Source organism: Geotrypetes seraphini, chromosome 15 (genome assembly GCF_902459505.1).
Source record: "Geotrypetes seraphini chromosome 15, aGeoSer1.1, whole genome shotgun sequence".
NCBI lineage: Eukaryota > Metazoa > Chordata > Amphibia > Gymnophiona > Dermophiidae > Geotrypetes > Geotrypetes seraphini.
In genome coordinates this window covers 31,392,812-31,420,124 of record NC_047098.1, presented here as the reverse complement: position 1 = coordinate 31,420,124, position 27,313 = coordinate 31,392,812, and the positions used below count along the sequence as shown (strand labels likewise).

Sequence of the window (27,313 nt, the reverse complement as noted above, 5' to 3'; positions counted from 1 at the left end):
CCTGACCTGGGCAGCCCTGGTTGCTATGACTATCCTAATTTGTTCCATAATGATCTCAGCAGGTCTTCAGACCCGAACATTTAGATTCTACAGGGGTCCCCAGAGGGCCGAATAAAGTCGGGTTTTCAGGATTTCCCCAATGAATATGCATTGAAAGCAGTGCATGCACATAGATCTCATGCATATTCATTGGGGAAAACCTGACTGGATTTGGCCCTCAAGGAGGGACTTTGGGGACCCCTGATTTAGAAAGATGTGCTTTCTAAAGGTAAGGGACCAACAGAACGAAAGTGGAGGAAGGTGAAATCTACCCCAGTGGTTCCCAACCCTGTCCTGGAGGACCACTAGGCCAATCGGATTTTCAGGATAGCCCTAATGAATTTGCATGAGAGAGATTTGCATATAATGGAAGTGAGAGGCATGCAAATCTGCTCCATGCATATTCATTAGGGCTATCCTGAAAACTCGATTGGCCTGGTGGTCCTCCAGGATAGGGTTGGGAACCACTGCTACACTTCTACCTGGTTGTTAATAACTCTTTTACACTTTTTGTAAAGAAAACCAATAGAGATGGCTTTTCCAAGTTTTGTTTTTTACTAGGCTTACAGGTGCACTAGTTTTCAGATCTTATGTCAGCTTGGGATCACAGTATTGTACAAAAGCATACGGTTTCTCCGCAGGCGCATTAGATTAAGAGTGGTGTTAATTAACTTGATCCCCTGCGATTCTCTCCAGCCACTATATCTTCGGGCAGCTGCCTCGTTATACGACTGCAGCTTGCAGGTACAGTACCTTCCCTTCGGTAGAATCGCCATCAGTTGCTTCTCTGGCCTTGAGCCGCTAAAGCCCTCCCTCCAGCGCTACTAACGAGTTAGAAGATCACGCTCAACAGTAGGGGGGGTTGACGGTCGTGACGTCACACCGCATTTGAGGAGGGGCTCGGGTGACATATTCATGACGTCATAGCCCAACCCTCTGCATTGGGCTTTTGGAGTCACGTATCTCTGCAGCAGTCGGAGGTTCGGGTACAACGCGAGCAACAGTAGCTGAAGACACCCTGCCCGAAAACAGGTGAGGCGGGAGGGATTTAAACGCAGGATCTGAGCTAAAGAGGAGAGGGGAGCCTCAGAGGGCTTCTCCCCCCCCCCCCCCTCCGGCTTGCTGGGGAGAGACGGAACCTGTTCTAACTTCTCGTATTTTTTTTTTTTAAGGCTAGTGGGATTAGTGGAAACCTCTCCCTCCCTCCCTCCTTGCCCTTTCCCTTTTCGTGCATTCTGCTCACTTTCTTCTCTTAACCATTCAACCTCAACCTTTTGCTACTCGCTTCAGTGATCTTTTTCCTCCTTGTCCATTAGTCCTCGATCATCCTCTCACGTTAATCCTTTGTTGTTCTCCCCTTACCCGCACATCCTCTCTTACTCTCCAGGTCCCCTCTATCACCATCTTTTTCATTTCACGGTACAGTCATTCCTTATCTTGGAGGTTAAAGATGTATTTCCATGGGAATTTGGAGTTGAATGTTTTGGAACAGGTGCCTAGTTCTGTTCCCTACTCAGCTAAAAGACTCTTCAGGGCTCTGCTTCTGCATCCATCCGTGTAGTTTCTATGTTTTGAGGGGAGATGAGGAGGACATGGGGGGATGGGAACAAGTTCAGTACCAGCACCTGGATCATTTGGGTGGGGGGCATTACCCCTTCCCCAACCATGCTTATCTTCACATCCCAATCTGAACCAGTCCCAGAGCAACAACTGAAGAGTTTCCACTATCCATAAAGAAGCTAAAGAAGAGGAAATGGTTATTGGTTTGTTAATTAGATGAATAGAGGAAACATCCTGGAAGAGAAATTTAGTGGAACACAATTCCGAAGGAAGAAAGTTTATAACTTGAGTTCTACCTGGGTATGTTTAAGCTTATTTAGAGGAAATTGAGGTGCTAATGTGAGTTTTTATGTCTTGCCATCATATTAGAATAAATATAGTACAATAACTGATGGGTCAAATCCCGTTTCTGAAATACAAGAGAAAAAATATTTTCAATTGATGTAGCTTACCGGTTATAACAATGGCGTCTCCAGTATTTTGAGAACAACCGGAGCCATTTTTGGTGCCTTTTCTCAGTATATGAAAAACAGCTACAATGATCATCTTTTAGTCTATGATAGGTTTATTATTATTACTCACAAAAAGCAATTAATGTTTAGACTCGTGGTTTATAAATGTGAATGCATAAATCAGTCTTTTCATAATTTGAAATGAAGCATTACATGTCGTTTTTCAGTGCTATATCTTGGTCCAGACAGGATTGGATATGGTTAAGAACATGAGCAGTTTGACGTTTGCCTTCCTCCTTCATCTGTGCAGGTTGTCTAGGCCGCACAGAGGAAGACATGGCAAGGTCATTCAGGAAAGAATATGCTAGAGATGCCCTAACCTCTGCCCCTTGCTAGTATTGCTGTGCCCTAGCTGTATTTGTGTTTTCTGTGCACTGGATCTGGATCTGCACTCCAAAATATATGATAGAAGGGCCGTGGTTTAAATATTTGTTCTTTGCTGGGATAGGGTTAATTACATGAGGCTCAAGTTGCTTAAGGCAGAATTAAAATGGCCAAAGAATTAGATTGCCAGTTAAAGCTGGATATGAAAATAAAAGCTGAAAGACCCTAGCTCTGCCATTGCCTAATTGTGCTTCAGCTGGTATCTTATGACTGAACTGCATTGCAACCCCGCTTAAACCGCCTTCCACAGGGTAGTCTAGTTGGAGAACTGCCAATACTCGCCATTGATAACCTTATTTTAATGGAGACAACTTTGGAAGCAGCTGTAGTGAGCTGCATCATGCCCTCATTCTAATAAGGTTAAGTTGTGAATATTTGCTTGTACAATGCTTTCAGATTTCAGGCATCAAATTCAGATCTCCCATTTGACTGTGTCTCGCACACCTACAGTATGGTCCAAAATCCTTCCTGACTTTAACAGATACCAAGCATTTTCAGATATTTCTCCATGATACCTAACAGTGCCTCCCACTGGAAGAGACTGGGACTATGAAACTATGGAATCCCTTACAGCCTGCATTGTTGCACCATTTCCTGCAGTGCCTCCTGCTTGGAGAGATTTGGGACTGCACATATTCCCTTGTAGCTGAGCCTAAAGTTGTGCCCCCTACACCCTGTGACTGCTCAGGCTGTATAGAATTGTGTTGTCATGTGACTTACTTTATTGAATGGCCTTTATAGCAGCATGCAGATCTGGAGCTCATTTCTATCCTATGCTGTGGCAGACTGTTTGTAAGGGAAACCCCCTCTCGGTACAGGTTGCTCATAGAGAATGTGCAGAGGCTTTTATGAATGTTTACAGTATTTCTGCCCCCATTTTGGCTTTAAGAATCTTCTGGAACCGATGTTCTTGATGCAAATGTGAAGTTAAAAATACACTCGTCCACATGGAGAAACAATGTCAAAAATGTTTATTGTACATTTGTAGGATACAAGCTCATCCACACGAAGTAGCAATATAACGATGCACTTATTCGTTATTGTTTTAAAATTCAGTTATACACCTGAAACAATAAAGGTTTTAAAATGTTTTTTTGAAAAAGAATAAGATGGTTGTTGCTTAATGTGACTGATTAGTAGACCGGTAAATGGACAGCAAAATCTTATTACCGTTTTCAAGCTAGGAGAAAACATACAGTGCCAGAACATTCTCTTGTGATGGCACTGAAGCTTGGAGAAAAATGGAGGAGAGGGCTTGGCAGCAACACTGGACTGAAAGTCTGTGCTTTGTGTGGTTACCCAGAGCTGGATTCAGCCATTGTAATTGCTTAACACCATGGCACTGGTTTCCTGCAGGGCTCACACTGTTCCTAGGATTGTAATGAATGCACAAAGGAAAGAGCTTTTGAGTCTTCTTTCTGCTGTTGCTCTCCCTCTCCCCATAAAAACTTACTGCTTGAGAAGAGGAAGACATAGTGTTCTGGGCAGCAGATGGTGCAGAGGCATGTGAGTAGGCAAGGACTCACCCACCCCTGTCTTGTAAGGTCTGGGGAAGAGGCAGGAACCCCCCGCAAGTAGGAAAAAGAGTTGTGTAATTTGGGAGGAAGCGCGCTAGGGACAATCTGTTGCCCGAGGCAAGAGATGAGATAGTGCCTCACCCCACTCAAGATCTTTGGAAGTGAGGGAAAAAGGTCTTTTCACAGCTCTGTGGATTGATGCAGAAAGCAGCTCTACCCATTAGCACAGTGGTTTATCCTGCTTTCTGATGCAGGAAAAGAGATTAGCACAGTAGTTTTATACTATTTTCCTGAGTTAGAGGGTATTACAGGGGGCAGGCAAATGCATGGAATCACTAAATATTATTCCCAGATGTAAACAAATGTGCTAAAATCTAATGTAGGTTTTTTAATATTTATTTATTCAGTTTTCTATCCTTTTCTCTCAGAGAAGCTCAGAACAGTTACATTAATTTTATTCAGGTACTCAAAGCATTTTTCCCTGTCAGTTTTGGTGGGCTCACAATTTATCTAATGTACCTGGGGCAATAGGGGGGAGGGGAGGATTAAGTGACTTGCCCAGGATTACAAGAGTAGTGTGGGTGTAAACCCACAACCTCAGGTTGCTGAGGCTTCAGCTTTAACCACTACACCAGTCTCCCTTTCACTCCTTTTTGTAGCATTAAATCTTTATGCCAGCTGAGGCCTGGCAGAAAGATGTAGCCCACTCACTAGGTAAGACCCCCCCTGCACCCTACAGCTCCTGACCTTATAAATGGCCAGTACCCCCAACACCTTCTTCCCCCCCAACAGATAAAACAAAATCTCTAGTGTGCACCCCAGGCCTCTATTTACCCCCCCCCCCCCCAGGCACCTTGATGATAGAAGGCAGGAGCAATGCTCCACCTTGAAAAATGGTGACTCTTGACTTCATACAGTGCATCCTAGACTGCACTGTGTGGGTTCAGGGTGACGGGACAAAAGCACACCGACAATCGAGCTCAGACAATTCGGCGCAAGACACCAGCACACCGCGGGAAAACTTTACTTTTAAAGAGCTCCGAAGTGGCGTGTGAGTGGGGGAAACCCCCCCCCACACACACTTTACTTCATACTGTTTGCGCTGCTGTTGGGGGGGGGGTGTAAGGGTTGCAACCCCCATTATAGAAAAAACTGAACTTTCCCCCCAAAATCGGAAAAAGTTCAGTTTTCTCTATAATGGAGGGTTCCAACTCCCCAACCCCCCCCCCAACGGCAACACGAACAGTATGAAGTAAAGTGGGGGTTTCCCCACTCATACCCCGCTTCAGAGCTCTTTAAAAGTAAGTTTTCCCATGGCGCACTGTTGTCTCGCGTGTGAATGACTATGAACCGGGTTCAGTCTGCTGCCAAATAAGGGACTTATTACCTGTCACCTAACAGGGTGAATAATTCCCTTATTTGGCAGACCGATCCCAAGTGATATGTCACAGGATTCACCATTTGGGATCAGGTGCCCTATTTCTTTTGAGATGGCAACATAGAGGCAGGAGTGAATGGGCATTTCTCCTGCCTCCCATCTTAAGGGTGTGCAGGGGTGGTGGTAGTGATGGTGGGCGGGGAGTATTAGACCACTAGTGATTTTGCTGTGGGTATTCAAGGAAGGGGCAAGTCAGGAGGGAGGAGACAGGGTGAGTCCTGTGGGCTAGTGTGTGTTTTTTGGGGGGGGGGTTTTTTGGTTTTGTTTTTTTAACAGGAAGGGAGATGTTTTATTTTTCAGTGTAATAAATGACTACATATTACAGTATGAACTGTATAATGTTTTTTATTTTTCTGACCGCATTGGGGAAATCCTGAAAACCGACTGGATTCGTCCCTCAAGGAGGGACTTTGGAGACCCCTGCTCTAGATTACCTCCAGATGTCACCATTAGCCCCCAGACTTTGCATTGAAGGACATTGGCCTATGATATGAATGTGGTATAAAATACTGCACTCGTGGTTGATCATGATCTGTCTCTGCCATTTTTGGGACACAGACCTTATTGCATGTTCCATCCTACAACAGCAGAAGTGTTTAAGAGTACAAGATCTTTTGCATAAAATCACGCAGCTCTTATCCCTAGGCTTGGCCCAGGGCAGCAGGAGATAATACACGCTTAAACACGTCTGATTTTGGGCTAGGTGACGCAAATGGAAAAACAAGATTAGGAGCCTGAGGTAACAGTTTCAGGTAGCTTACTAGTAGAACTGTTTCCTGGTGATGGGGCACAGATGAAATTTGGGGGATCCTAGGGAGAGAGAAAGTAAGCAGCTGAGCACTTAAGATCCCGTTTGCTGCATCACTGTGAATAATCCATTGAAATCCAAGCTCACTGTGCAATAGTGGTCAAAAACACAAACAGAATTTCAGAAATTATTCAGAAAAGAATGGAGAACATTATAATGCCTTTGTATTGATCCAAGCTGCAACCACACCCTGAGCACTATGGCTACTTCTAGCCACCCCATCTCAAAAATGTACAGCAGAATTACAAAAGTGCACAGAAGGATAGCCAGAATGATAAAGGGGGATGGAAAAGCTGCTTTTTTTTTCTATGATCATTTCTGCCTTTATATTCTCTCTCTCTTTCTCGCTCACCCCCATATGTGTTCTTCCCTAAATGTTTCTTCTCTTTCTTTAAAGATTGTAGTTCATCCCCCTCGCCTTCTGTATTAGAACGTATATAATTTGTATTCAATTGTATAAAAATGTTTTGTTTTGTCCCCTATTTTTTTAAAATGTTATACATATTGAAGTATATGATTTTGCGTATACAACAAACCTTAATAAAACTTGAAACTTTCCTGTGATAAACTTAAACCATTTGGATTGCAGAAGAGATAGCTGAGAGGTGACTGGTAGTTTATAAAATCAAGAATTGGACTTGAAGGCAATATATGGATCCCTATAGATGCCAATTTTCAGAACAAGCCATCTTCTAGAAGAGGATGAGAATGTTTCTCAGGGGTGGACAACCTGTGGCCTGCTACTGAATTTTATATAGCCTGTGAGACAATGGGGGTACCGGTATATAAGAAAACATCATTAACCAGAGTTTTGGTGATTTTAAATGCTGCAGTTTGTTTCCATTATTTTTAGTTAAATTTTTACATAGAAACATAGAAATAGACGGCAGATAAGGGCCCACGGCCCATCTAGTCTGCCCATCTTAATGTCCCTCCCCTACCTTTGCCCTGTGAAGAGATCCCATGTGCCGATCCCATTTGGCCTTAAAATCAGGCACGCTGCTGGCCTCAATCACCTGTAGTGGAAGACTATTCCAGCGATCAACCACTCTTTCAGTGAAAAAGAATTTCCTGGTGTCACCTCGTAGTTTCCCGCCCCTGATTTTCAACGGATGCCCTCTTGTTGTCGTGGGACCCTTGAAAAGGAAGATATCTTCCTCCGTCTCTATGCGGCCCGTAAGATACTTGAACGTCTCGATCATGTCCCCCCTCTCTCTGCGCTCCTCGAGCGAGTATAGCTGTAATTTGTCAAGCCGTTTTTCGTATGGTAGATCCTTGAGTCCCGAGACCATCCGGGTGGCCATTCTTTGCACCGACTCCAGTCTCAGCACATCCTTGCGATAATGCGGCCTCCAGAATTGCACACAGTATTCCAGGTGGGGCCTCACCATGGATCTATACAATGGCATAATGACTTCCGCCTTACGACTGACGAAACCCCTTCGTATGCAGCCCATGATTTATTTCACAGGTGGTCTGTGGAGCTCTGTGTGGTTCTGGTTCCAACATGATGCAATGTTGTAGTCTGCTAGGGATAGTACTGACGATATTCATGTGGCCCTCTTGTATATAAAGGTTGCCCACCCTTGATCTGTCTTCTTTCTTTCTCTCATTGCTCCAGAGGAAAGATGACGCACCAGTATCCAGCGCTCTCTGCAGAGCAGAAGAAGGAGTTGGCAGATATTGCCCAGAAGATTGTTGCCCCAGGGAAAGGGATTCTTGCTGCTGATGAATCTGTGGGTTAGTAGCATATGAGCAGTCCTCTGGTTGTGTCTAAGGCTAATTTATTCTTTCTAGGCTAGCCAATGAATTGAATGGAGCACATCTAGGGGAGGGTTGAATGGTTTCCCAACTCCTTGGAAAGTAACAGTGCTCCAGAGGCTTCTCAGGAAGGAACAATATAACTGCCATTTCCCAAGAAGTTGTTGGGTTTTTTAAAATTAAATTTATATTCCGCATATCCTACAATTCTATGTGGATTACTAATTATTCAGGTACTCGAGCGTTTACCTATTATATACCGATATTTATTTTGTACCTGGGGCATGGGAAGGTTAAGTGATTTGGCCCAGAGTCACAAGGAACTGCAGTGGGAATTGTACCCGGTTCCCCTAGTTCTCAGGCCACTGCACTAATTATGAGGCAACAATGGTTGGTGCTACTTTGCAGTATGGTTAAGCAAAGACAGAGTGAGTGGGCATTGCTCCTGCTTCCCATCTTCCAGGTATGGGCGGTGGGGGGTAGGGAGGTTGAGACATTATGGGATTGTGGTGGGGTCCACTAACCACCATTGACTTTGTTTGGGGTATCACTGGGTGGGGGGAATGGATCAGGAGCCATCTTGGTGGGGGGAGGGTGCCAGGAAGTTATTTTAAGGGTCTGAGGGTTTGGGAATCCAAGGACCTTCACCTCAGCTTACCCTATGTTCCGAAGCAGGACAAAGTTGTAGATCCTCCATGCCTTTTCAGACTTGGTGTCAGTGTTGTGTTCAGACTTTCACTCTTCAGTGCACTCCTCTACCTGCACTGAATAGTCTTATCATTTTTAAAATGCACCATACGTTCATGCTTTTACACTGGTTTAGCTGGTATGCAAAACCCCGTTCTGCACTACATCCCCAACAGAATTCTGCACTAAAGCCACTAACCCTGCACAGAACCGGAGCATACGTCAGTGTATTGGCCCCATGATGTGGTAACCATTTTAATTCCAGCCATCAGAAATTGCTGCAGCTTCTCCCCAGGAAAGCCTGTCTCTCTCTTTTTTTTTTTTTTTTTCTTCAATATTTAGTCTTTTTTCTTTTTGTTTAACACTATGAGAAACGGAAACAATAAAAAAAAAAATGCACCCCCCCCCCCCTCCAAGCTTCTCAGCTGCCTTCTATCTGTGTTCCAGGGAGCATGGCTAAGCGCCTGAGTCAGATTGGTGTGGAGAACACAGAGGAGAACCGGCGCCTGTACCGTCAAATCCTCTTCAGTGCTGATGACCGAGTCAAGAAATGCATTGGTGGCGTCATCTTCTTCCATGAGACTATGTATCAGAAAGGAGACTGTGGGACCTCTTTTGTGAAAATGATCAAGAACAAAGGCATCGTTGTAGGAATCAAGGTACAGAACTAGGGGTCTGCAGGTCAGGGAGGCAGTGAGGACCTTTTCTGCCCCTTATAGTTGTACAATCTGGGTGAAATGTCTCTTGTTGCCCATAGCCTGTTTTTAGCTGTTGTATTCACAAGGCTGATGATCATGAGGTTAGCAGATAAATTTGAGTTAATTCTCTAGGGGCAGAGATAGTGGTATTTGGTCTTGGGGTGAGGGATAACATCTTTTTTAACTACCATGAACTCATGTATTAGGTTGTTTTGGGGCGGAACATTTGATAATCCGTATAGATGGCAAAGACGTGAGAGAAGAAGATTGTACCTTCCCTGCCTAATTAGAAGCAGCCGTCCTGATCTTCCTCTCCGGGGATAGCCTGGATTACAATACTCAGGCACTGCTTCCCACCCCTTCCCTACTCTCCCTACTTTGTCTACTCTTTCCTACCAATAATGGAATTAATTTTTCAAAATCTCTCCCCTTTCTCTCATAAGAATCGCCTTACTGGGTCAGACCTATGGTCCATTAAGCCCAGTAGCCCATTCTCATGGTGGCCAATCCAGGTCACTAGTACCTGACCAAAACCCAAGGAGTAGCAATATTCCATGCTACTGATCCAGGGCAAGCAGTGGCTTCCCTTGTGTCTTTCTCAATAACAGACTATGAACTTTTCCTCCAGGAACTTGTCCAAACCTTTCTTAAAACTAACTACGCTATCCTGTTTGTTTAATGTACCAGCTGCTCAGTTAGTTTTCATTGTTAACTGCTTTGACAGCTTGTCACCCTGAGTGGTATCAAATTTTTCATACAACTTGAAACTTTAAGAGCAAAGCAGGATCAATTGCATCACATTAATGGTCTCCAGCGTACAGACAATATCAGCTGAGTATGCACACACTGACTGAGTTCCTCAGTGGTATAGCAAGGGTGAGAAGTGCCCGGGACGGTGGTGCCCCTCCCCCACCCTCATATCTTCCCCCCTCCCTTTCCCATGGACCTTTAGTTCATTGCCATAAGCAAAACGAACTTCAACATGTTCCTCGCAACCCCGTCTGCTCTCCCTCCGACGTCACTTCCTATGTGCGGCACCCAGAAGTGACGCCAGCAGGAGAGATGATGAGGTTGCGAGGAGCACGTTGAAGTTGTTGCTCATGGCGGTGAACAACTAGAGGTAATGGGGAAAGGAAGGGGGGCATGCACGTGGGGAGGAGTGGGAAGAGGCGGAGGCAGAGGAGGAGGGATTCCGGCGTGCCCATCAACATGGCGCCCAGGGTGGACCGCTCCCCCGTTACTACCCCACTGGAGCTCCTTCCCTGATGTCAGTGCCTTTCTGTTATAGGATATGAGCAAACACTGCCTTCATTATACCATTTCTATATTACACACTCTGTGCAGATAGCACGTGGTTTGTCATGGTCTTGCTGAATGTTTCACAGTCCTGAAACACATCCATCTCAGAAGAAGGGGGTTCGCACAGTTCACAGGAATCAAAATCTAACTTTACATTAGGGGGAATGTGTGTGTTTGTGCAAAGGTTTCTAATAGGCAGTTTGGAAGCGGAGTTTGATCAGAGTTGGGTGAATTTTCACTTTACAGAATAAACTTTCCTTTGTACAGGAGTAACTTTATCATGAAAGACACCATTCGAGCCAGGGAAGGGAGACCAATTGTTCTACAACAATGCAGAAAGCCAAAAAAAAATAAAACTGGAACAAAGGATCTGGATGACCAAAAACATTCATTTAGCAACAGAAGAGGACCCGACACAGTCTGTGTTTCGACATTCTATGCCTTCCTCAGCAGTCCGTATCAGATTACATCAAAATACACTCATTTGGGATAAAACAAATGAATCAATCGGAACGATCAGATTGCTGTATGTCCCTTCGATGTGTGACTGGCTCTATTTTAGGTTTTACTCCAACCGGGGGGAAAAAAACTCTAGAAATCTAATCGTTTCATTTGTTTTATCCCAAATGATGTAATCTGAAAAGGACTCCTGAGGAAGTCATAGAATGCCAAAACACAGACCTTGTTGGGTCCTCTTCTGTACTTTATTTGGGATGGTTCATTTTATATTATCTGCTAAATAAACCTTTTGGTCGTCCAGATCCTTTGTTCCACTTTGTTTTTGCCTTTTTTTCCAAGGGAGATAGTTGAGCAGAACTATGTAGCCACAGACTAGACAGGTTCTGGCATTCCTGGTTGGAAGGAAATTGAGGTACTATAAGCTTTCAAGTCATATGTACAGCATCTTCTTTTTCTTTCCAGGTAGATAAAGGTGTTGTCCCTCTAGCTGGAACAGATGGCGAAACCACAACTCAAGGTACAGCAACTGGATTTCTTTCAGCCATGAGTAACTGGCCAGGTGGCTATATGGGGGCAGGAGGAAGCTGCTGTTTGGGGAAGAAGGGCTGAAGTTACGGTGTCAGGTCAAAAGTGCGCCGGGACACAGGCGCGCGCAGACAACTGAGCGCAACATGGAGGCGCGCGCCGAAGAAAATGACTGTTTTAAAGGGCTCCAACAGGGGGTGGGGGGTAAACCCCCCCAACTTTACTATATACAGATTGCGCTGCGTTGTGGGGGGTTTGGGGGGTTGTAAACCCCCACATTTTACTGAAAACTTCACATTTTCCCTAAAAAACAGGGAAACAGTTAAGTTTCCAGTATAATGAGGGTGGTTACAACCCCCCAAACCCCTCACAACGCCGCCGCCGCGATCTGTATTAAGTAAAGTGGGGGGGTTCCCCAACAAAAACCCCCGTCGGAGCCCCTAAAAACACTCTCTTTCTTCGGCCCGCGCTTCCATCTTGCGCTCAGTTGTCGGTGCGCGCCTTTGTCTTCGGCGGTTTTGTCTATGAACCGAAGTTACCAATGGCTAGCTGGCTGGGCAAACTGCATGTGACTATGCTTAACCTCTTTGCATCTTTCCATGAATATCTGCTGAATGTATGAGTCGCTGTAGGATGGGTTTTAGTAGCTCCTGAAATAAATAATTTAGGGTGAACTTAAAGGGTATAGGGTCATGGATTTGATTGATATAATCTGTGGTACAACCAAAGCCGTTTGCATCTATTTTAGACAGGTACTTTCTGTGTTCTTTAGTGGGCTCCCAGTCTAAAGGTTTACTGGTTTGTTTGGGTTAGGTTTTTTTGTTTTTGCAGTTGAAGCAATGGAGGGTTCAGTGATTTGCCCACAATCACAAGAAGCCACAGTGAGAATTGAACTAGCTCCACAGATTTTCAGCCCACTGCACTGTCCATTAGGCTACCCTTCACTTCCAGAGTCACAGTAAGAACATAAGAAGTTGCCTCCGCTGAGGCAGACCAGAGGTCCATCCTGACCAGAGGTCCGCTCCCGCGGCGGCCCATCAGGCCCACTGCCTGAGCAGTGGTCTCTGACTAATTTTATAATTTACCTCTAATCCTGTCCCTATAACCTTACCTCTACTCCTACCTGTACCCCTCAATCCCTTTGTCCTCCAGGTACCTGTCCAGACCCTCTTTGAAGCCCTGTAGCGTGCTTCTGCCTATCACATCCTCCGGCAGCGCGTTCCATGTAACATTAGAAAAGTTTATATTTTGTGGTGTAGATCAGTGTTTCTCAACCTTTTCAAGCCAAGTACCCCCTAAGCCTAACAAATACCAACCGAGTACCCCTGCCCAAGCTCCACCCCCATAATAATAGTAGTACTAATTGTAATGCAATTTCTTCCATCCATTTTTCATATACACACAATATAATCATATTAATACATAATGGTAACCACAAAGCACGCTGTATGCAGAGAAAATGTTAATTATTTACATTTGGAGGTTTTTCAAAGATGTCAAGGCAGATGACTTTAAAATATGCAGTGTCACCTCAGTAACAACTATAGAAAAATAGACAAATATAGTGCAAAATATAGACAGCAGATATAAATTCTCAAAACTGACACATTCTGATCACTAAATTGAAAATAAAATCATTTTTCCTACCTTTGTTTTCTGGTGATTTCATGAGTCTCTGGTTGCACTTTCTTCTGGCATCCAATATTTCTTCCCTTCTTTCTGCTGCCTGGATGCTTCCTCTCCTTCAGACCTCATTCTAGTCCCCAACCAACATCTCTCTGTCCCTCCATGAATCCAACTTTTTCTTCCTCTCTCCATGCCTGCCCCCTCCACTGAAGCCACCGCCGCTGTTTTCTCCCTGTCCCACCTCTGAAGCCGACCCTGCCATCCGACGCTCCATTCCCACCCACCCCTGCCGCCGCCACAACAGAATTGACATTGGGGAAGGCTGGTGGGCTGGCTGTGTGCAGTTGCTGCATGCACCTGGCCCATTCCTGTTGCGGCAGGCGGGGTAGGAATGAAGTGTATCGGGTGGCTGTTGCAGTGGCAGGGGGGTGAGAATGGAGCATGTCGGGTGGTAGGGTCAGCTTTGGCGGTGGGGTAGGGAGGAAGCGGCAGTGGCTTCAGCAGGGGGACAGGCAGGGAGAGATCCCAGGTGGTGGCGGCAGCGGCCAGCCCGTGTATCCCCTAGGGTTACGCATACTGCAGGTTGAGAAACACTAATATAGATGGTGGATGGATGTTCAGTGGACAGTTAAACACCTTAATTTAGGCGACGCTTGATGTTCTCTGATGAATGTTTCATGAATGTCCAATTCCAATTTCATGGATCTTTTTCGTGGATAGGACTGGATGGATTATCTGAACGTTGTGCCCAATACAAAAAAGATGGAGCTGACTTTGCTAAATGGCGCTGTGTATTGAAGATTAGTGAGCACACTCCTTCATCTCTTGCTATCATGGAAAATGCCAATGTACTGGCACGCTATGCCAGCATCTGCCAGCAGGTGAGCCCACAAGTACCAATTGGTAAGTGTCTGGGCCAGGGTTCATGAGATTTCTACCCTTTCTGCACCGAGGACAGTGGCCTTTTCTTTCTTAACATGACGAGATGCTTTTCTGGATTGGCATATTCCATTGAAAGAGAATGGGGGCTGCTTCCCCGAGTAGGGTATTTGGGGGTATTACACACAGAAAGTACCAGCACCTATGTTCCCTCTAAGCTGAGCATGTGAGCAATTGCTCATACATTCTAGGACTGTCGCTTACAGATTTTACATGATTGCTCACAAAAATACTTGCAAATCTGGAAAATTTATTGATTTTTAGAACTTGTTGCTTAGTTAAAAATGTTTTTTTTAAATTTTAGAACCTATCGCTCACATGAAAAAAAGTTTGCATACAACCAACCAGTCCTTAGAGGGAGCATTGACCAGCACTAGTATAAGAAAGTTCATAGGTCACTTCATAATTTGTGCCTTTAGATATGGATCACTTCTTATTAGGGCTGCATTTTGATTAAAATGTTGATTGCGATTGATCCGTCATTAAAGGTATGTTGTGTGTGTGGGGGCGGGGGACAAGGTCACAAGGAGCTGCAGTAAGAAAAATATCTTTAATTGTGTGATTTGCAATTTTTTTAAATTGAAAGCAACCCTAAAAAAATTAAACAATAAAAAGTAATACAAAGATAAGAAATACAAAATAAGAACAATTTTCCTGGCCTACTTCTGATACATTCCTTGGTGCACAGGAATTCACTTTGCCCTTGTAGGAGGAACCAGAACTGGTGGCTTTTTTTTTTTTAACATTTAAAAAGAATCTAGCAAAGGTAAGAAGGATATAACTCTGCTGGAGAGGGTGCAGAGGAGAGCCACGAAACTAGTCAAAGGAATGGAGAATTTGAGCTACAGAGAACGCCTCGAGAAACTGGGACTGTTCCCCCTAGAGAAGAGAAGACTGCGAGGTGATATAATAGAGACTTTTAAAATATTAAAAGGATTTGACAAAATAGACCAGGAATCAGCATTACTAACATTTTCAGATGTGACACGGACAAGAGCTGAGCGGCAGCAGGTTCAGGACTAACGTCGGAAAGTTCTGTTTCGTACAACGAGTGGTGGGCACTTGGAATGCTCTCCCGGAGGAGGTTGTGATGGAGACTACTGTTCTGGGTTTCAAACGCAAGTTGGATGCATACCTTCTTGCTAATCATATTGAGGGATACGGGAAATCCGGGTCGCCATAAAGGAGTACCTAAATGGGCCTCCGCGTGTGCGGATCGCCGGACTAGATGGACCTAGGCCGGAGAAGGCATTTCTTATGTAATGACAAATGAAATGATGAAAATTGTCAATGACACACACTTATTCAAAGATATTAAATTATGACGAATTGCAAAATCACCTGGCAAGACTTGAAAAGTAGGTGTTTAAATGGCACATTAAGGGCCTCTTCTACAAAGCCATGCAACAACAGCCCCAAAGCCCTGTAAATCTCTATGGGCTTCGGGGCCATTACCACGCAGCAGCCGCGAGCACTGCTTTGTAGAAGAGGGGGTAAATGTAATGCAAAGAAGTGCAAAGTGATGCAGAGATAAATTAATCCTTACTGTAGGTACATGATATTGCATCCTTCCATATTAGGCCTCACGGCCCAGGAAAAGGATCTTGGAGTCATTGTGAATAATATGTAGAAATGCTCAGCTCACTTTGTGGTGGGGGGGTCAGAAGGGAAAATAGAAAGTTGGTAATTATTGTGAAAGAGAATATTACAATGCCTCCTATATTCCTTGATGTGATTACACCTTGAGTACTGTGCGCTAAGAATGTGCATTAATTTAACCAACATGGAAAATGTCAACCACATTTCCCATGTTGTTTTATGTCATTTGTAGTCTGAAACGACAGAAAAATAACCCTGAAAGCTGAGGAGGTTTCCTATGTTCTAAATAGTGTGGATTCGTTGGAAATAATTGAACCCCCCCTCCCCCCCCCCGAAAAAAAAAAGGAACAGGGAGAAGAGATGCTGAAAGGAAATTTGATAGAGATTTATGTGTAAAAATTTTTTGATCAACCAACACTAAACCGAAATACAAACAGTATTCAATACAATATTCGATCTTACAATAGAGGCAGTTGACCTGGTCCATGGTTTTACATAACACTGCAACCACCCTAGGTAATACATGAAAGCTGGTATGTTCCTATAAAACAAAAAAAATTACAAATTCAAGAGCTGACTCTGTGCTGCATGAGGCAAAGAGTCTGAAAAACAGTTCCCAAATGACACAAATGAATGATCTATGCGAAGAGTCTGGCCTAGATTCACTAAGGCATGGATTGGTTCCGATCGTGTCCGGGGGTCTGATTCACAAATCGCCCTCATGCAAATGAATGCAAAATCAGAATCATGACCCCAACCACCTGCCCGGATCGCTCTATAGCGATCCCAACGCATGTGCAGACCATGCGCTGGCTCTCCATGCCTGACAGAGCTAAATTTTACTGGGGTGTTTTTTGCGAGCCCGTGGTTTTAACCTGCTTTAAACCCGCGGTTAAAACCACAGGCTTGCACAGCGGGGAAGGGCAGGAGTGTTGGGGCAGAGCAGGGCGGCAAGAGAATCGCGGCTTGAGTTGGGGAAGAGAGCAGAAGATTCAGGGCAGAGTAGTCAGAAACGATGTGAACGACTGGTCCCCAGCAGTCGCTTGTATGCTGATCGGCCAGCCCAGTCGGTGTTGCCTTTTTTTTTTTTGTGTGAATCGCTGCCTACCTACATTTGAATGCCATTCCCCCTCATTTGCATGCGGGAATCGGATTGGAGGGAAATTGAGGCACAAAGGAGTCCCTAAGTCAGGGGTAGGGAATTCGGTCCTCGAGAGCCGAATTAAAGTCGGGTTTTCAGGATTGCCCCAATGAATATGCATGAGATCTATTTGCATGCACTGCTTTCAGTGCATATTCATTGGGAAAATCCTGAAATCCCGACTGGAATACGGCTCTCGAGGACCAGAGTTCCCTACCCCTGCCCTAAGTGGTCGGAACTTGATCGGTGGGCTTAGTGAATCTAGCCCTATATCGTTTGTTCTCTCACTCCATCTGAAGTAAATTAATCATGTAGGGCCTCCATTTAGCTACTGACAGAGGAGCAAGAGCCAGCCATTGTAACAGCACATTTTCAGAAAGGGATGCACACGTTAAAACTGGAAAACAGAATTTTTGGAGTTACAAGTCCGCGAGTGCCCCAGAGGCGAGAGAAATGCAAGCAAAGTTGTGTCCAAAACAACCAAACCTTAGGGAAATTATAAAGCATATTGCCCAAACTGTGTTTTAACAACTGATTCATCTCTGGGCAACAGGAGTCTGGTGTCAAGGATGCCTTGTAAGTTCTTTATGGGAAGATATACAGATGCATGAGCATTTTGAATTTCATTTCCCATAGAAGAGCATTTACTGTCACGATAGAAGTTTTAAAATCATGAGTGGAGTGTAATGAATAAATAGGAAATGGTTATTTACCCTTTCAGATTGTACTAAGATAAGGAGATGGTCCATTAAATGAATAAGCAGCATATTTAAAAGAAAATGGAGATTAACATGTTTAGTCCTGATAAAAAATAATAATGAATGCAGCTAATAAAATTAATCACACTGCAGTGTCCCCCACATGATCTCTTCATCTGCCTTCTTCAAGCATCTCCTCTCCACTCTCATGCTCCCTCCCCTTACATGGCATGATCCAGAATCTCTCCCTCCACTTTCCTTCCTCTGCCTGCAGTTTGGCATCCTGTTCATCTGACACAAATTTGTTTTCACATAGGCAGTGTATATGTATCACTGTTGCATGCTGGGGACCTCTAGGACTAAGAGGGGGAAGATACTGTACAATGGGAGGAAGGGAAGAATGGAGGAGGAGCAATGTTGGACCCAGTGGTGGAGGGGACAGAGAACAAGGTGCTGCACAGCAGGAGGAAGAGGGAAGAGAGAGAGAAATAAAAGACCTGGGATGGAAGGGAGGGGGGACTGAGATTGTGCAATGGGAGGGACAAAAGAGGAAGAGATTGGTCATTTTACTTGTAACAATTTTTTATTGAGCACATCAGAAATAGAGAAAAAAAGATAATGAATACAACGGAGAACATAAGGGTGCACCAAAAGCTATACATCAGGTATCCCCCAATCCCCATAGCCCCCCACCATCACCACCCAACCCGCCTTCCCCCTCCACCTCCCACCCCCATACAACAGCAACCAGAATAAACAAAATTGGAAGAAATTGCTAAAGGAATCCAACTCAAAAGAGAATACAATATCGAATACAGTAACGAATGCTGCTAGCAGAACAAAAGAGTTACTAACAATAGACTAGTAGAAAAAGAACAAGCTGCCCAACCCATCCAAGTAAGGAGGTCTGAACAAGAACCAAGCAAAAGTGGAACCTTCAGGGCCCTGGACTCTGAGCCCTAAAGGATCATATAAAGGACCTCCCAAAGAAGAAAGAAAGAGAAAAAAAAATATAAAAGAATAAAAAAAAGTAAAGGAAAATAAATAAAGGGTAGAGAAGCTGGGGAGAGGCCACCCCAAGACCGCGAACCCCTCGCCGCTCAGTATAAATCAAATAGGCAAAGTATTAAGAATCAAACTGCAGGTTCGAGAAGACAAAGAGTAAATATAAGGACCCCACACCTGTAACAAAAACTTCAATTGGCGCAAAGAATGACACACCCGACCCCTCTCAAGCAACATCAATGTATGCAAACGGTTACGCCAAGCCCAATAAGAAAGAACACGATCCGAAACCCAGTCTCCCAAAATAATTTTCTTAGCCACTAAGCCAGCCTTCCTCAAAAATAACCGACCTACCCCAGGGGGAAAGCGAAAAGCCTCATATTTATCTAACAGAAACCCCGCTGGAGTGAGAGGTATAGAACTGCCTAACAGAAGCTCCAAATAGCGAACCACCCGTCTCCAGAAAGCCCAGACCGCAGGAGAGCTCCAAAAAGCGTGGAAAAGGACTAGTACATTTCTTAGGAGCACTAGTACATTTCTCGCATTGCACCAACTCTACTAAACCTGAGTGAAATAGTTGAACTCGTGTAAAATAAGCACAGAGATTGGTCATTTTAATTGCAAGATTAATCACAATTAAAACTTTTAATTGAACAATTAATTGTGATTAAAAAAATTAGGGCTGGATTATTAATTTTTATTTTTTTTAACACAACATACAATCAGGTTGTATGATTTGTTGCTAAAGATGTGGTCAAGGCAGTTAGCATAACTCTGTTTAAAAAAGAGCATACACAAGTTTCTGTAGGAAAACTCTGCATACCTTTATTAGCCATGTAGTGCTGAAAAAGTTATTGCGTATATCAGGGTGAGCAATAGGAATGGACCTACTCTTTGGGATCCTGCTGGGTCCTTGTGACTTGTGTTGGTTACTGTCTGAAGTAGGATGCTGGGCTAGATGGGCCTTTGCTTATATGCCTGTCCCATACAGGGTCAGAACATAAGTATATTTCTTGTTTGGCTTTCCCCTTTCTATTGGTCAGTTTAAATTCTAATTGTCTCAGGTTTCACAGAGTGTCCTCTAGTCTCATTAGTGCATTTTCTCTTTAGAATGGCATTGTGCCCATTGTGGAGCCAGAGATTCTGCCAGATGGCGACCATGACCTGAAACGATGCCAGTATGTGACTGAGAAGGTGAGTGGCAGTCCCAATATTTCCAGTTCTAAATCCATAAAACAAAATAGAAATCCATTTCCATACAATTCTTAGAACATTAACCAAGTTGTCCATTGTAAAAGGTATTTTGGGGATGACCCCTAAAATACTTTGTTAGTAGTGATCCATCAGCCTTGGAATCTTAATTGATGACTTATAGTGGAAAGGTTTGGTCCTGGTAATCTGCCTTTGGTCCCACCTCTTCTAGAAACAACAGACTCTACCTTTGTGTCTGTCCCAAGACCTTTACTTCTAAAGATGATGAGCTCTGTATTCCTTTGATCATTCTCTGTACCCTCCAGTCCTAGAGATGACAGCTCTATATTCCTATTTCCAGAGAAGATTAAGGCCTCTTCTGGCTGCTTCAAAATGTTTCAGAAGTATGTGGTTTCTGAGGCCTGATATTGTGTTTCTTCTAGGTTCTGGCTGCTTCAAAATGTTTCAGAAGTATGTGGTTTCTGAGCCCTGATATTGTGTTCCTTCTAGGTTCTGGCTGCTGTGTATAAGGCCCTTAGTGACCACCACATCTACCTAGAGGGGACTCTGCTGAAACCCAACATGGTGACAGCTGGTCATGCCTGCTCTATTAAATATAGCGCTGAAGAGATCGCAATGGCAACAGTGACAGCACTGCGCCGCACTGTCCCCCCTGCTGTGCCAGGTATATATGCAGTGGGTGGGATATGATGAGCAGCTGTTCAATGTCATGGAAGCTGTTTCTCTAGTTACTAATTAAATGGCCATCCAGCCCCAAAGTCAGAAATTCACAGATCAGTCTGCCATCTGCCCAAGCAAGATCATCACAAACCAGCCATCAAATTGCCAAACTCAACAGCAGCAATATTAGCAAATAGTTAACAGCTGCCAAAGAAAAATGCACCTTGAGAACAGGGCCAGCTCAGCCTATGGACCAGGAGAGGCCTTGGCCCGGGGCACTGATGATAAAGGGCACCAAAATCCTAGTCTGGCATCTCTCCCTTTGTTTTCCCTCCACTCTACAAGTAAGGAGGGAGATGCCAGATTGAGATACAAGATTTTGGCGCCCTTTATCATCAGCAATGGTGTGTGTAAGCAGGGGGGGGGGAGAGGGGGGGAGTGGAGAGACTTGAGATAGAAAGGGAGCTACTGGATCATGGGTAGGAAGGTACTGATGCAAAAGTTGGCTCAGGGTGCCATAATCCCTTTAGCCTGCCCTGCTTTTGATCTCCCACTCTTTTCTGAAGTTTTTCATAAATATGTAGTCAAATCATATCTCTTACCTGCAGCTACTAATAGGAAAACATTCCATTGAAACATGCCAGGCAGCCACCTGCAGGAAAGCCAAAGATTTTTATATGATTCAAAATGTACTGCTGGACTTTTGTAGCTTCTGGTGGCCCACCTGCTTCTGGCCCTGACACTACCACAAGAGTAAACATACATCCAAGTGTATGTGCACATTATTGTACAGTACAACCAGATGCTCAGAGGGCTCAAGTGTGACTATTAACACACATACTACAGATGGCTGCAAATTGTATTGAAATGGATGTTCGTAAGGCCAGTAAATATCAGGGGCCTAGCCAATGTTGGATTTCAGAAGAAGGGAGTACCCAGGAGTGAACTGGGGTATCAACACATTTCCTCTTCTCCCTCCCAGTCACTGTTGCATTTTTTACCTGTACTGGTGGGGACACCGAGTGCTGCCTGATTCACGATTCGAATTGATTCACCAATTCGAATCGGGTGAATTGATTCAATTTTTAAAAAAATCGGCCTCCCAATTCGATGACCGACACTTCCTCCGTGCCTTCCTAAAGCAGGAACAGCAGCGCTGCCTTTTGCTGGACGTCCACTGCTGCTCCTGCTTGAGGGGGGAGGGTCAGTCAGAAAGGCCTGCATGTTCCCCCTGCTTCCCCGCTCTTACCTTAAGCAGCTAATACGGCAGTCTGCAGGATCGCTGGTGCTATAGCGATCCCTGCAGCTGCCTGTCATCCTCAGAGGCATGTTCTCTCTGCTATGGACAAGCCCCTGCTCTGACATCAGGGGCAGGATCGCAGCAGAGAGAACGTGACGCTGAGGACGACGGGCAGCTGCAGGGATTGCTATAGCGCCAGTGATCCTGCAGGCTGCGGTATTAGCTGCTTAAAGTAAGGGTGGGGAAGCTGGGGGAACATGCTGACTTGTGGGGGGAGCAGGCCTTCATAGCGGGGAGGAGGAGGAAGAGTGCCTTTGTGGTGAGGGGTGGGAGGCAGACCTTCACGGTGGGGAGGCAGGCCTGTGCAGAGGGAGGAGGAAGAAGGAGTACGGGAGGGGAGATGCCAGACCTGGGGTGAAGTGAAGGGAAGAGAGAGACCAAACCAAAAACAGGAGGAAGGAAAGCAGCGGAGAGGTGCTGGACTATTGGAGAGAGGGAGAGAGAAATGCAAGACCACAAGGGGAAGGGTACAAGAGGAACAGATACTGCTCCAAAGTAGGTGGGCAGGGTGCAGGATAGCAGGAGAGATAGTAGGAGAAAGCCCTGTACCTGGGGAAGGAAGAGAAAGAAGAAGCTGGATATGGGGAGAGATACGATGCTGGGCATGGAGGGAGTATAGGAACAGAGACACAAGGGGGATAGTACTGGAGAGGAGAATAGGGACAGGGACACAGAAGAGAGATTCTGGATGAAAGGGTAGTTGAGAAAAGGAGAGATTGTGGATATGTGGATGGTGGGGTCCATTGCTGCAGCTGCGGGGGGATGGAGATGAACAAAAGGAAAGATGCCAGACCTCTGTGGGAGGAAAGGGAAACGGGAGGACAGAGATGGAAGATGGATGGTTAGCATGGAGAAAGAAGAAAGGAGAGCCTGATCAGAAGACAACCAGACCAACATGGGACCAATATGATTTGAAAAATGACCAGACAACAAAAGGTAGGAAAAATAATTTTATTTTCTGTTTTGTGATTACAATATGTCAGGCTTGAAATGTGTATCCTTCCAGAGCTGGTGTTAGACCACGAACGTGAGCTAGGATTTAACAGAGAGGAAAAGTATTTTTGTTTGTTTATTTTGTTTACACCACAGGACCAGTGTGGGTAGGAGAGGGCAAAGGGGGTGAAGAGGCTATAAAATAAACCCACCAGGATATTTGGAAAAAACCACCCAATTGGGCAGGAAAATCCAATCAAAAAATCAATTCAATAGGCTGAATTGAATCGAAATTTGTGTTCCTGAATCGGGCAGCACTACCGCCAACTAATAAGATCTGTGGCCATAAATGCCCCAGTGCTTTCTCTGTGGGGAAGAATCGGCAGCCTCCCTTCCTGTTGCTGACATCGTCACTCATCGCAGATGCTCAGGTCACACTGAACTGCCGATTTTTGTCAATTTTTTTTTTTTTTTACAAGCAGCAGGAGGCTCTTGCAAATCTTAAAGACAGACTGAATGGAACAAAACGTGTGCTTATCAGAGTGAAATCGACCATCTGCTCCTGATCTTCTGAGCCTAAATATGAGCATTGCAAAAAATTCCTTGTGCTAGTAATGTTTGTGAGGCTTGTATTTAGCTGCTGAAGACTAAGCACAGATGTTTGCTAACACTTACCATTTCTATCTGGGCATGCATGCAAGAGCTATGCCCCCCCCCCTTTTTTCCGTGTAATAGTGCAATTTAACCATGCATAAAATTTAATATGATTTGTTTCAAGTACTTCTGTGCTATTTTTTTTGTGTTGCTGTTATGTGGTGGGCTCATTTGCTTGTGGCTTTTGTGCGTGGTTTTAAGCATCGGTCCCTCTTTAAGTGCAAGTTTCAGTTCAGGATATGTCTCTCTTGCAGGCATCACCTTCCTCTCTGGAGGGCAGAGTGAAGAGGAGGCTTCTATTAATTTAAATGCAATTAACAACTGCCCCTTGGCTCGGCCTTGGGCCCTGACTTTCTCTTACGGACGAGCTTTGCAAGCATCTGCCCTCAATGCTTGGTGTGGACAGAAGGAGAATGAGGGAGCAGCCACAGAGGAGTTTATTAAGCGTGCAGAGGTAATTCTTTCTTTTTGGGATTTGGGCTACTTCTAGGGCAGAATGATATGTCAACTCAGAGCAGTACTGGAGGAGACTGTGTAAGAAGTAGAGGTCTGCACAGGAACGGGGATCGTGGAGATCCCGCGGGAATCTCCCCCTAACCCACGGGACTCCCACGGGGACCCCCCTCTGGCCAACGGGACTCCCATGGGGATGGAAGGCTTTGGAAACAGGGTTTGTCCATAAAATATAATGGACACGTCAGCCTTAGTAAAAGAGGGGGTTTATAAGTTAATTACCTGAACAGAAAAAAAAAGGGTTCCACCAAAGAGATTCCACAAGGAAAACAACAGTGCAAACACAAAAGAAACTGTGGAATTGATGATCCTGTCAGAAGTAATTGCTGCTTTTTATGGGGATGGGTGGGGATGGAGGTAATTCCTTACGGGGACGGGTGGGGACGGAGAGGATCCTGGCGGGGATGGGTGGGATTTCTGTCCCCATGCAACTCTCTAGTAAGGAGTAAGCTGGGGCAAGTGCCCAAGAAGGGTATATCTGGGGGCTGGGAAGGATTAGGTATAGGTAATTGCCTAGGGTGCTAATTAGGTATAGGTAATTGCCTAGGGTGCTAATGGTGAACTTTCCAAACCCAGACCAAAAAGGATCCTTCTCCCCACTACTTCAGGCCATTACCTCCATCCTTGTTTTCCAATTTCCTGGGGATCCCTCTTGGTTCTTCAAATTCCAATGGAATAGATCCTGGTCTTCACAGTCTAATCCCGCCTATGGATACCAAAATCTTAAATTTGGTCCATGACGGGATAAAAGAACTGGGGGTAAATGTGGGAATCAGAATTTCAGGTGATGGTGTGTGGTAGCGGAGTTTAAGGGTGGGAAGGGGGCATGGTGGCAGCAACAGCATTTTGGAGGAATATGTGGCATCAGCAAACTCTGGGTAATCTTGCTTCTTAGTCTCTTACTCCTGTGAATGGTGAATGAGCTGGATGCACACAGATTGACGTAATAGGAATCGCAGGAAAACGCCACTTTACAAAATTAAATTGCAATGTTAGGCAATTAGCAATGCAGGAAATGATAAGCTAATTATATGTAAATCTGTGCCATAGTAAAAAGTCTGCAAACTCAAAAGTCATGCCAAAAGCATGGATTTTTAAGGTGGCTCTAGTTACTTCAGCCTGATGTGCCTGCCTCTTTCAACTGTCACAAAGGAATTGGGGAGGGGAGACCCGCTGCAGCCCCTTAACCTTGTCTTTATTCCCCAGTCACCACTATGCCCTGAACGCCAATGCCCACCTATGCCTCTGGCCTGAGGAATTAACGAGTTTAGTGTTAAAAGTATGCTGTATACATCTCCCTGCTTTTGAGATAGCTGCTGACTAACAGGAGAAGACCAGCCAGTGATGTGTCCTGGTCAGAGATGGGGAGAGAGAAAGAGGGGATTTTTAAATAGGGAGATGCTTTTGGCAGGGGAGCTATATGTGCTCCTGTATTTTGTCTGACCTGCTCAGCCTTGTGATGGCAACATCAAGTTTCAGGTGGTGTCAGCATTTTTACTATCTGCTATTTCTCTGCAGTGAATATTTTTCACAATATATAAAAACATAAACAAAGCAACAGACAAATCTTTGCCAAATAATATAACAAACAGGAAAGATCCTTGAACGCTTGACATTAAAAAAAAAAAAAGCCTTTAAAAACTTCTTAAAAGTGCACATATTTTTTTTTTTTAAGAATATATTTTATTAAATTTCAAATAGAACCAAACCAATACAGAATACCACAGTGTACAAAGCACAAAAATGAGATCCAAAATTCTTATCATATTTCACCAAGGTATGCTGCTACCCACCCATCCACCCCCCTCCCAAAAAACAGAAGTCAATGCACAATCCCTATTCCAGTGTGTCGTGAACAGAAGTAATTAAACATTCAGCAAGTTTTTTTATATGATTATGGAATATATGGTAGGGAGGGGTGGGAAGGGGGAGGGATAAAAATTTACATACTGTACAAATGATAGAATGTAAAATGATATATTTATTGTTAATGTGATTGAATATATATATACATTTAATGTAATTTTGAAAATGAATAAAGAATTTACAAAAAAAAAAAAAAGACTAGAACATTCAGCAAGTGACTGCGCGCCCAAAAGTGCACATATTTTTAAAGTGCACTCAATTGTGTAGGCAAAATGTATTCTTTTATTGTACAAGATGCTGGGAGATGTTCACCAGACGACCCTTTTGTATTTAGGTGAATGGCCTTGCAGCTCTGGGAAAGTTTGAGCACAGCGGGGACGGTGGAGGAGCTGCTGGGAAGTCGCTTTACGTGGCAAACCATGCTTACTGAGAGCTGGACCGAAACTCTTGCTTCTGCATCACACAGCCAGTCAACACCCAGCTTCTTCCTGTAGCCTTGAAAAGCCATTGTTAGGACAGCCATCCCATCAACCTCCTCCAGAAATCCTGCAGAAGAGGTCGTGCAGCCTGGGGGAAGGGAGCGAGTGAGCCTCTACCTCCTCATCCAGATGCAACAGGACTTCTTGGTTTCAGATGTATACAATGAATGATCCTGCCATTCTTTTGAGTGCTGGGATTCTAGGATGACGAGCAGCAGCTTACATGGATATTCCAATACTCCCAGGCTGCTGTAGTACGTGATGGCTTTGTCTGTCGTCTTCAGGCTCTCACTCCACCAAGGGAATGTCTGTTCCATTAGCGTGTGCACTTTGGTTTGGAATGTGTAGATTTATCCAGGCTGTTGGGGAGCTGCCCTGCCCCAGTCCATTCTTTGCCTGATTCTTGCTACCTTGAATACTGAACATCTTAGATGTGAGCAGTCAATTTTAGGGGCCAGGATACTGCTGTGCATATTGTGAAAATAGTGATGGTCTCTCTGTATGCAACTGATGTACCAAATAACATAAAAAATAAAAATTCACCAATTAGAAGGAAAGTGTGGAAGTGTGATTTTTCTCTAACCCCCTCCCCTCCTCCCCAATTTAGTCAGTAATAGGTCTCAATGGGGGGGGGGGGTCAGAAGGCTGCACAAGTTAATATTGTGCTGGGTATGGAGACATTTTCTACATAAGAAGGGATAAATGGTGCGTCTCATCTTCGGCCTAAAGAAATGGGAACACGTCACCCCCTTCTACCACCAACTTCACTGGCTGCCATTTGAATCTAGAGTCCTTTTTAAATTTGCATGCTTCTGCTACAAATCGGTAAATGGTTCAGCACCAAGTTACATCAATTCTCACTTTAGCCTCTATAACACAAACAAGAAATCCTGTAGAATTCAGCTGTTCGCCTTCCCGTCACTAAAACTCTGCCATCTTAAAAGATTCCTAGACAAAACCTTTGCCTTCCAAGCAGCTAAGCTCAACCCATGGCTTGCACA

The 27,313-nt window shown here is 44.6% G+C and overlaps 1 protein-coding gene across 2 annotated transcripts; it reads left to right on the top strand.

Moving 5' to 3' along the window:
• Positions 1-868: 868 nt before the first annotated feature.
• On the top strand, positions 869-26,869 carry ALDOC (aldolase, fructose-bisphosphate C). 2 transcript variants are annotated; one of them, XM_033921137.1, is made up of 9 exons: positions 869-1,071; positions 7,880-7,998; positions 9,154-9,365; positions 11,625-11,679; positions 14,034-14,194; positions 19,806-19,889; positions 20,397-20,571; positions 23,709-23,908; positions 26,168-26,869. In XM_033921137.1, exons 2-9 carry the CDS (start codon positions 7,887-7,889, stop codon positions 26,261-26,263), a joined length of 1,095 nt encoding a protein of 364 aa, XP_033777028.1. In that variant the 5' UTR covers positions 869-1,071; positions 7,880-7,886; the 3' UTR covers positions 26,264-26,869. The 2 variants fall into 2 exon arrangements, with proteins under 2 accessions (XP_033777028.1, XP_033777029.1); XM_033921138.1 differs by lacking the exon at positions 869-1,071 and adding an exon at positions 1,268-1,899.
• The last annotated feature ends 444 nt before the right edge of the window (positions 26,870-27,313 follow it).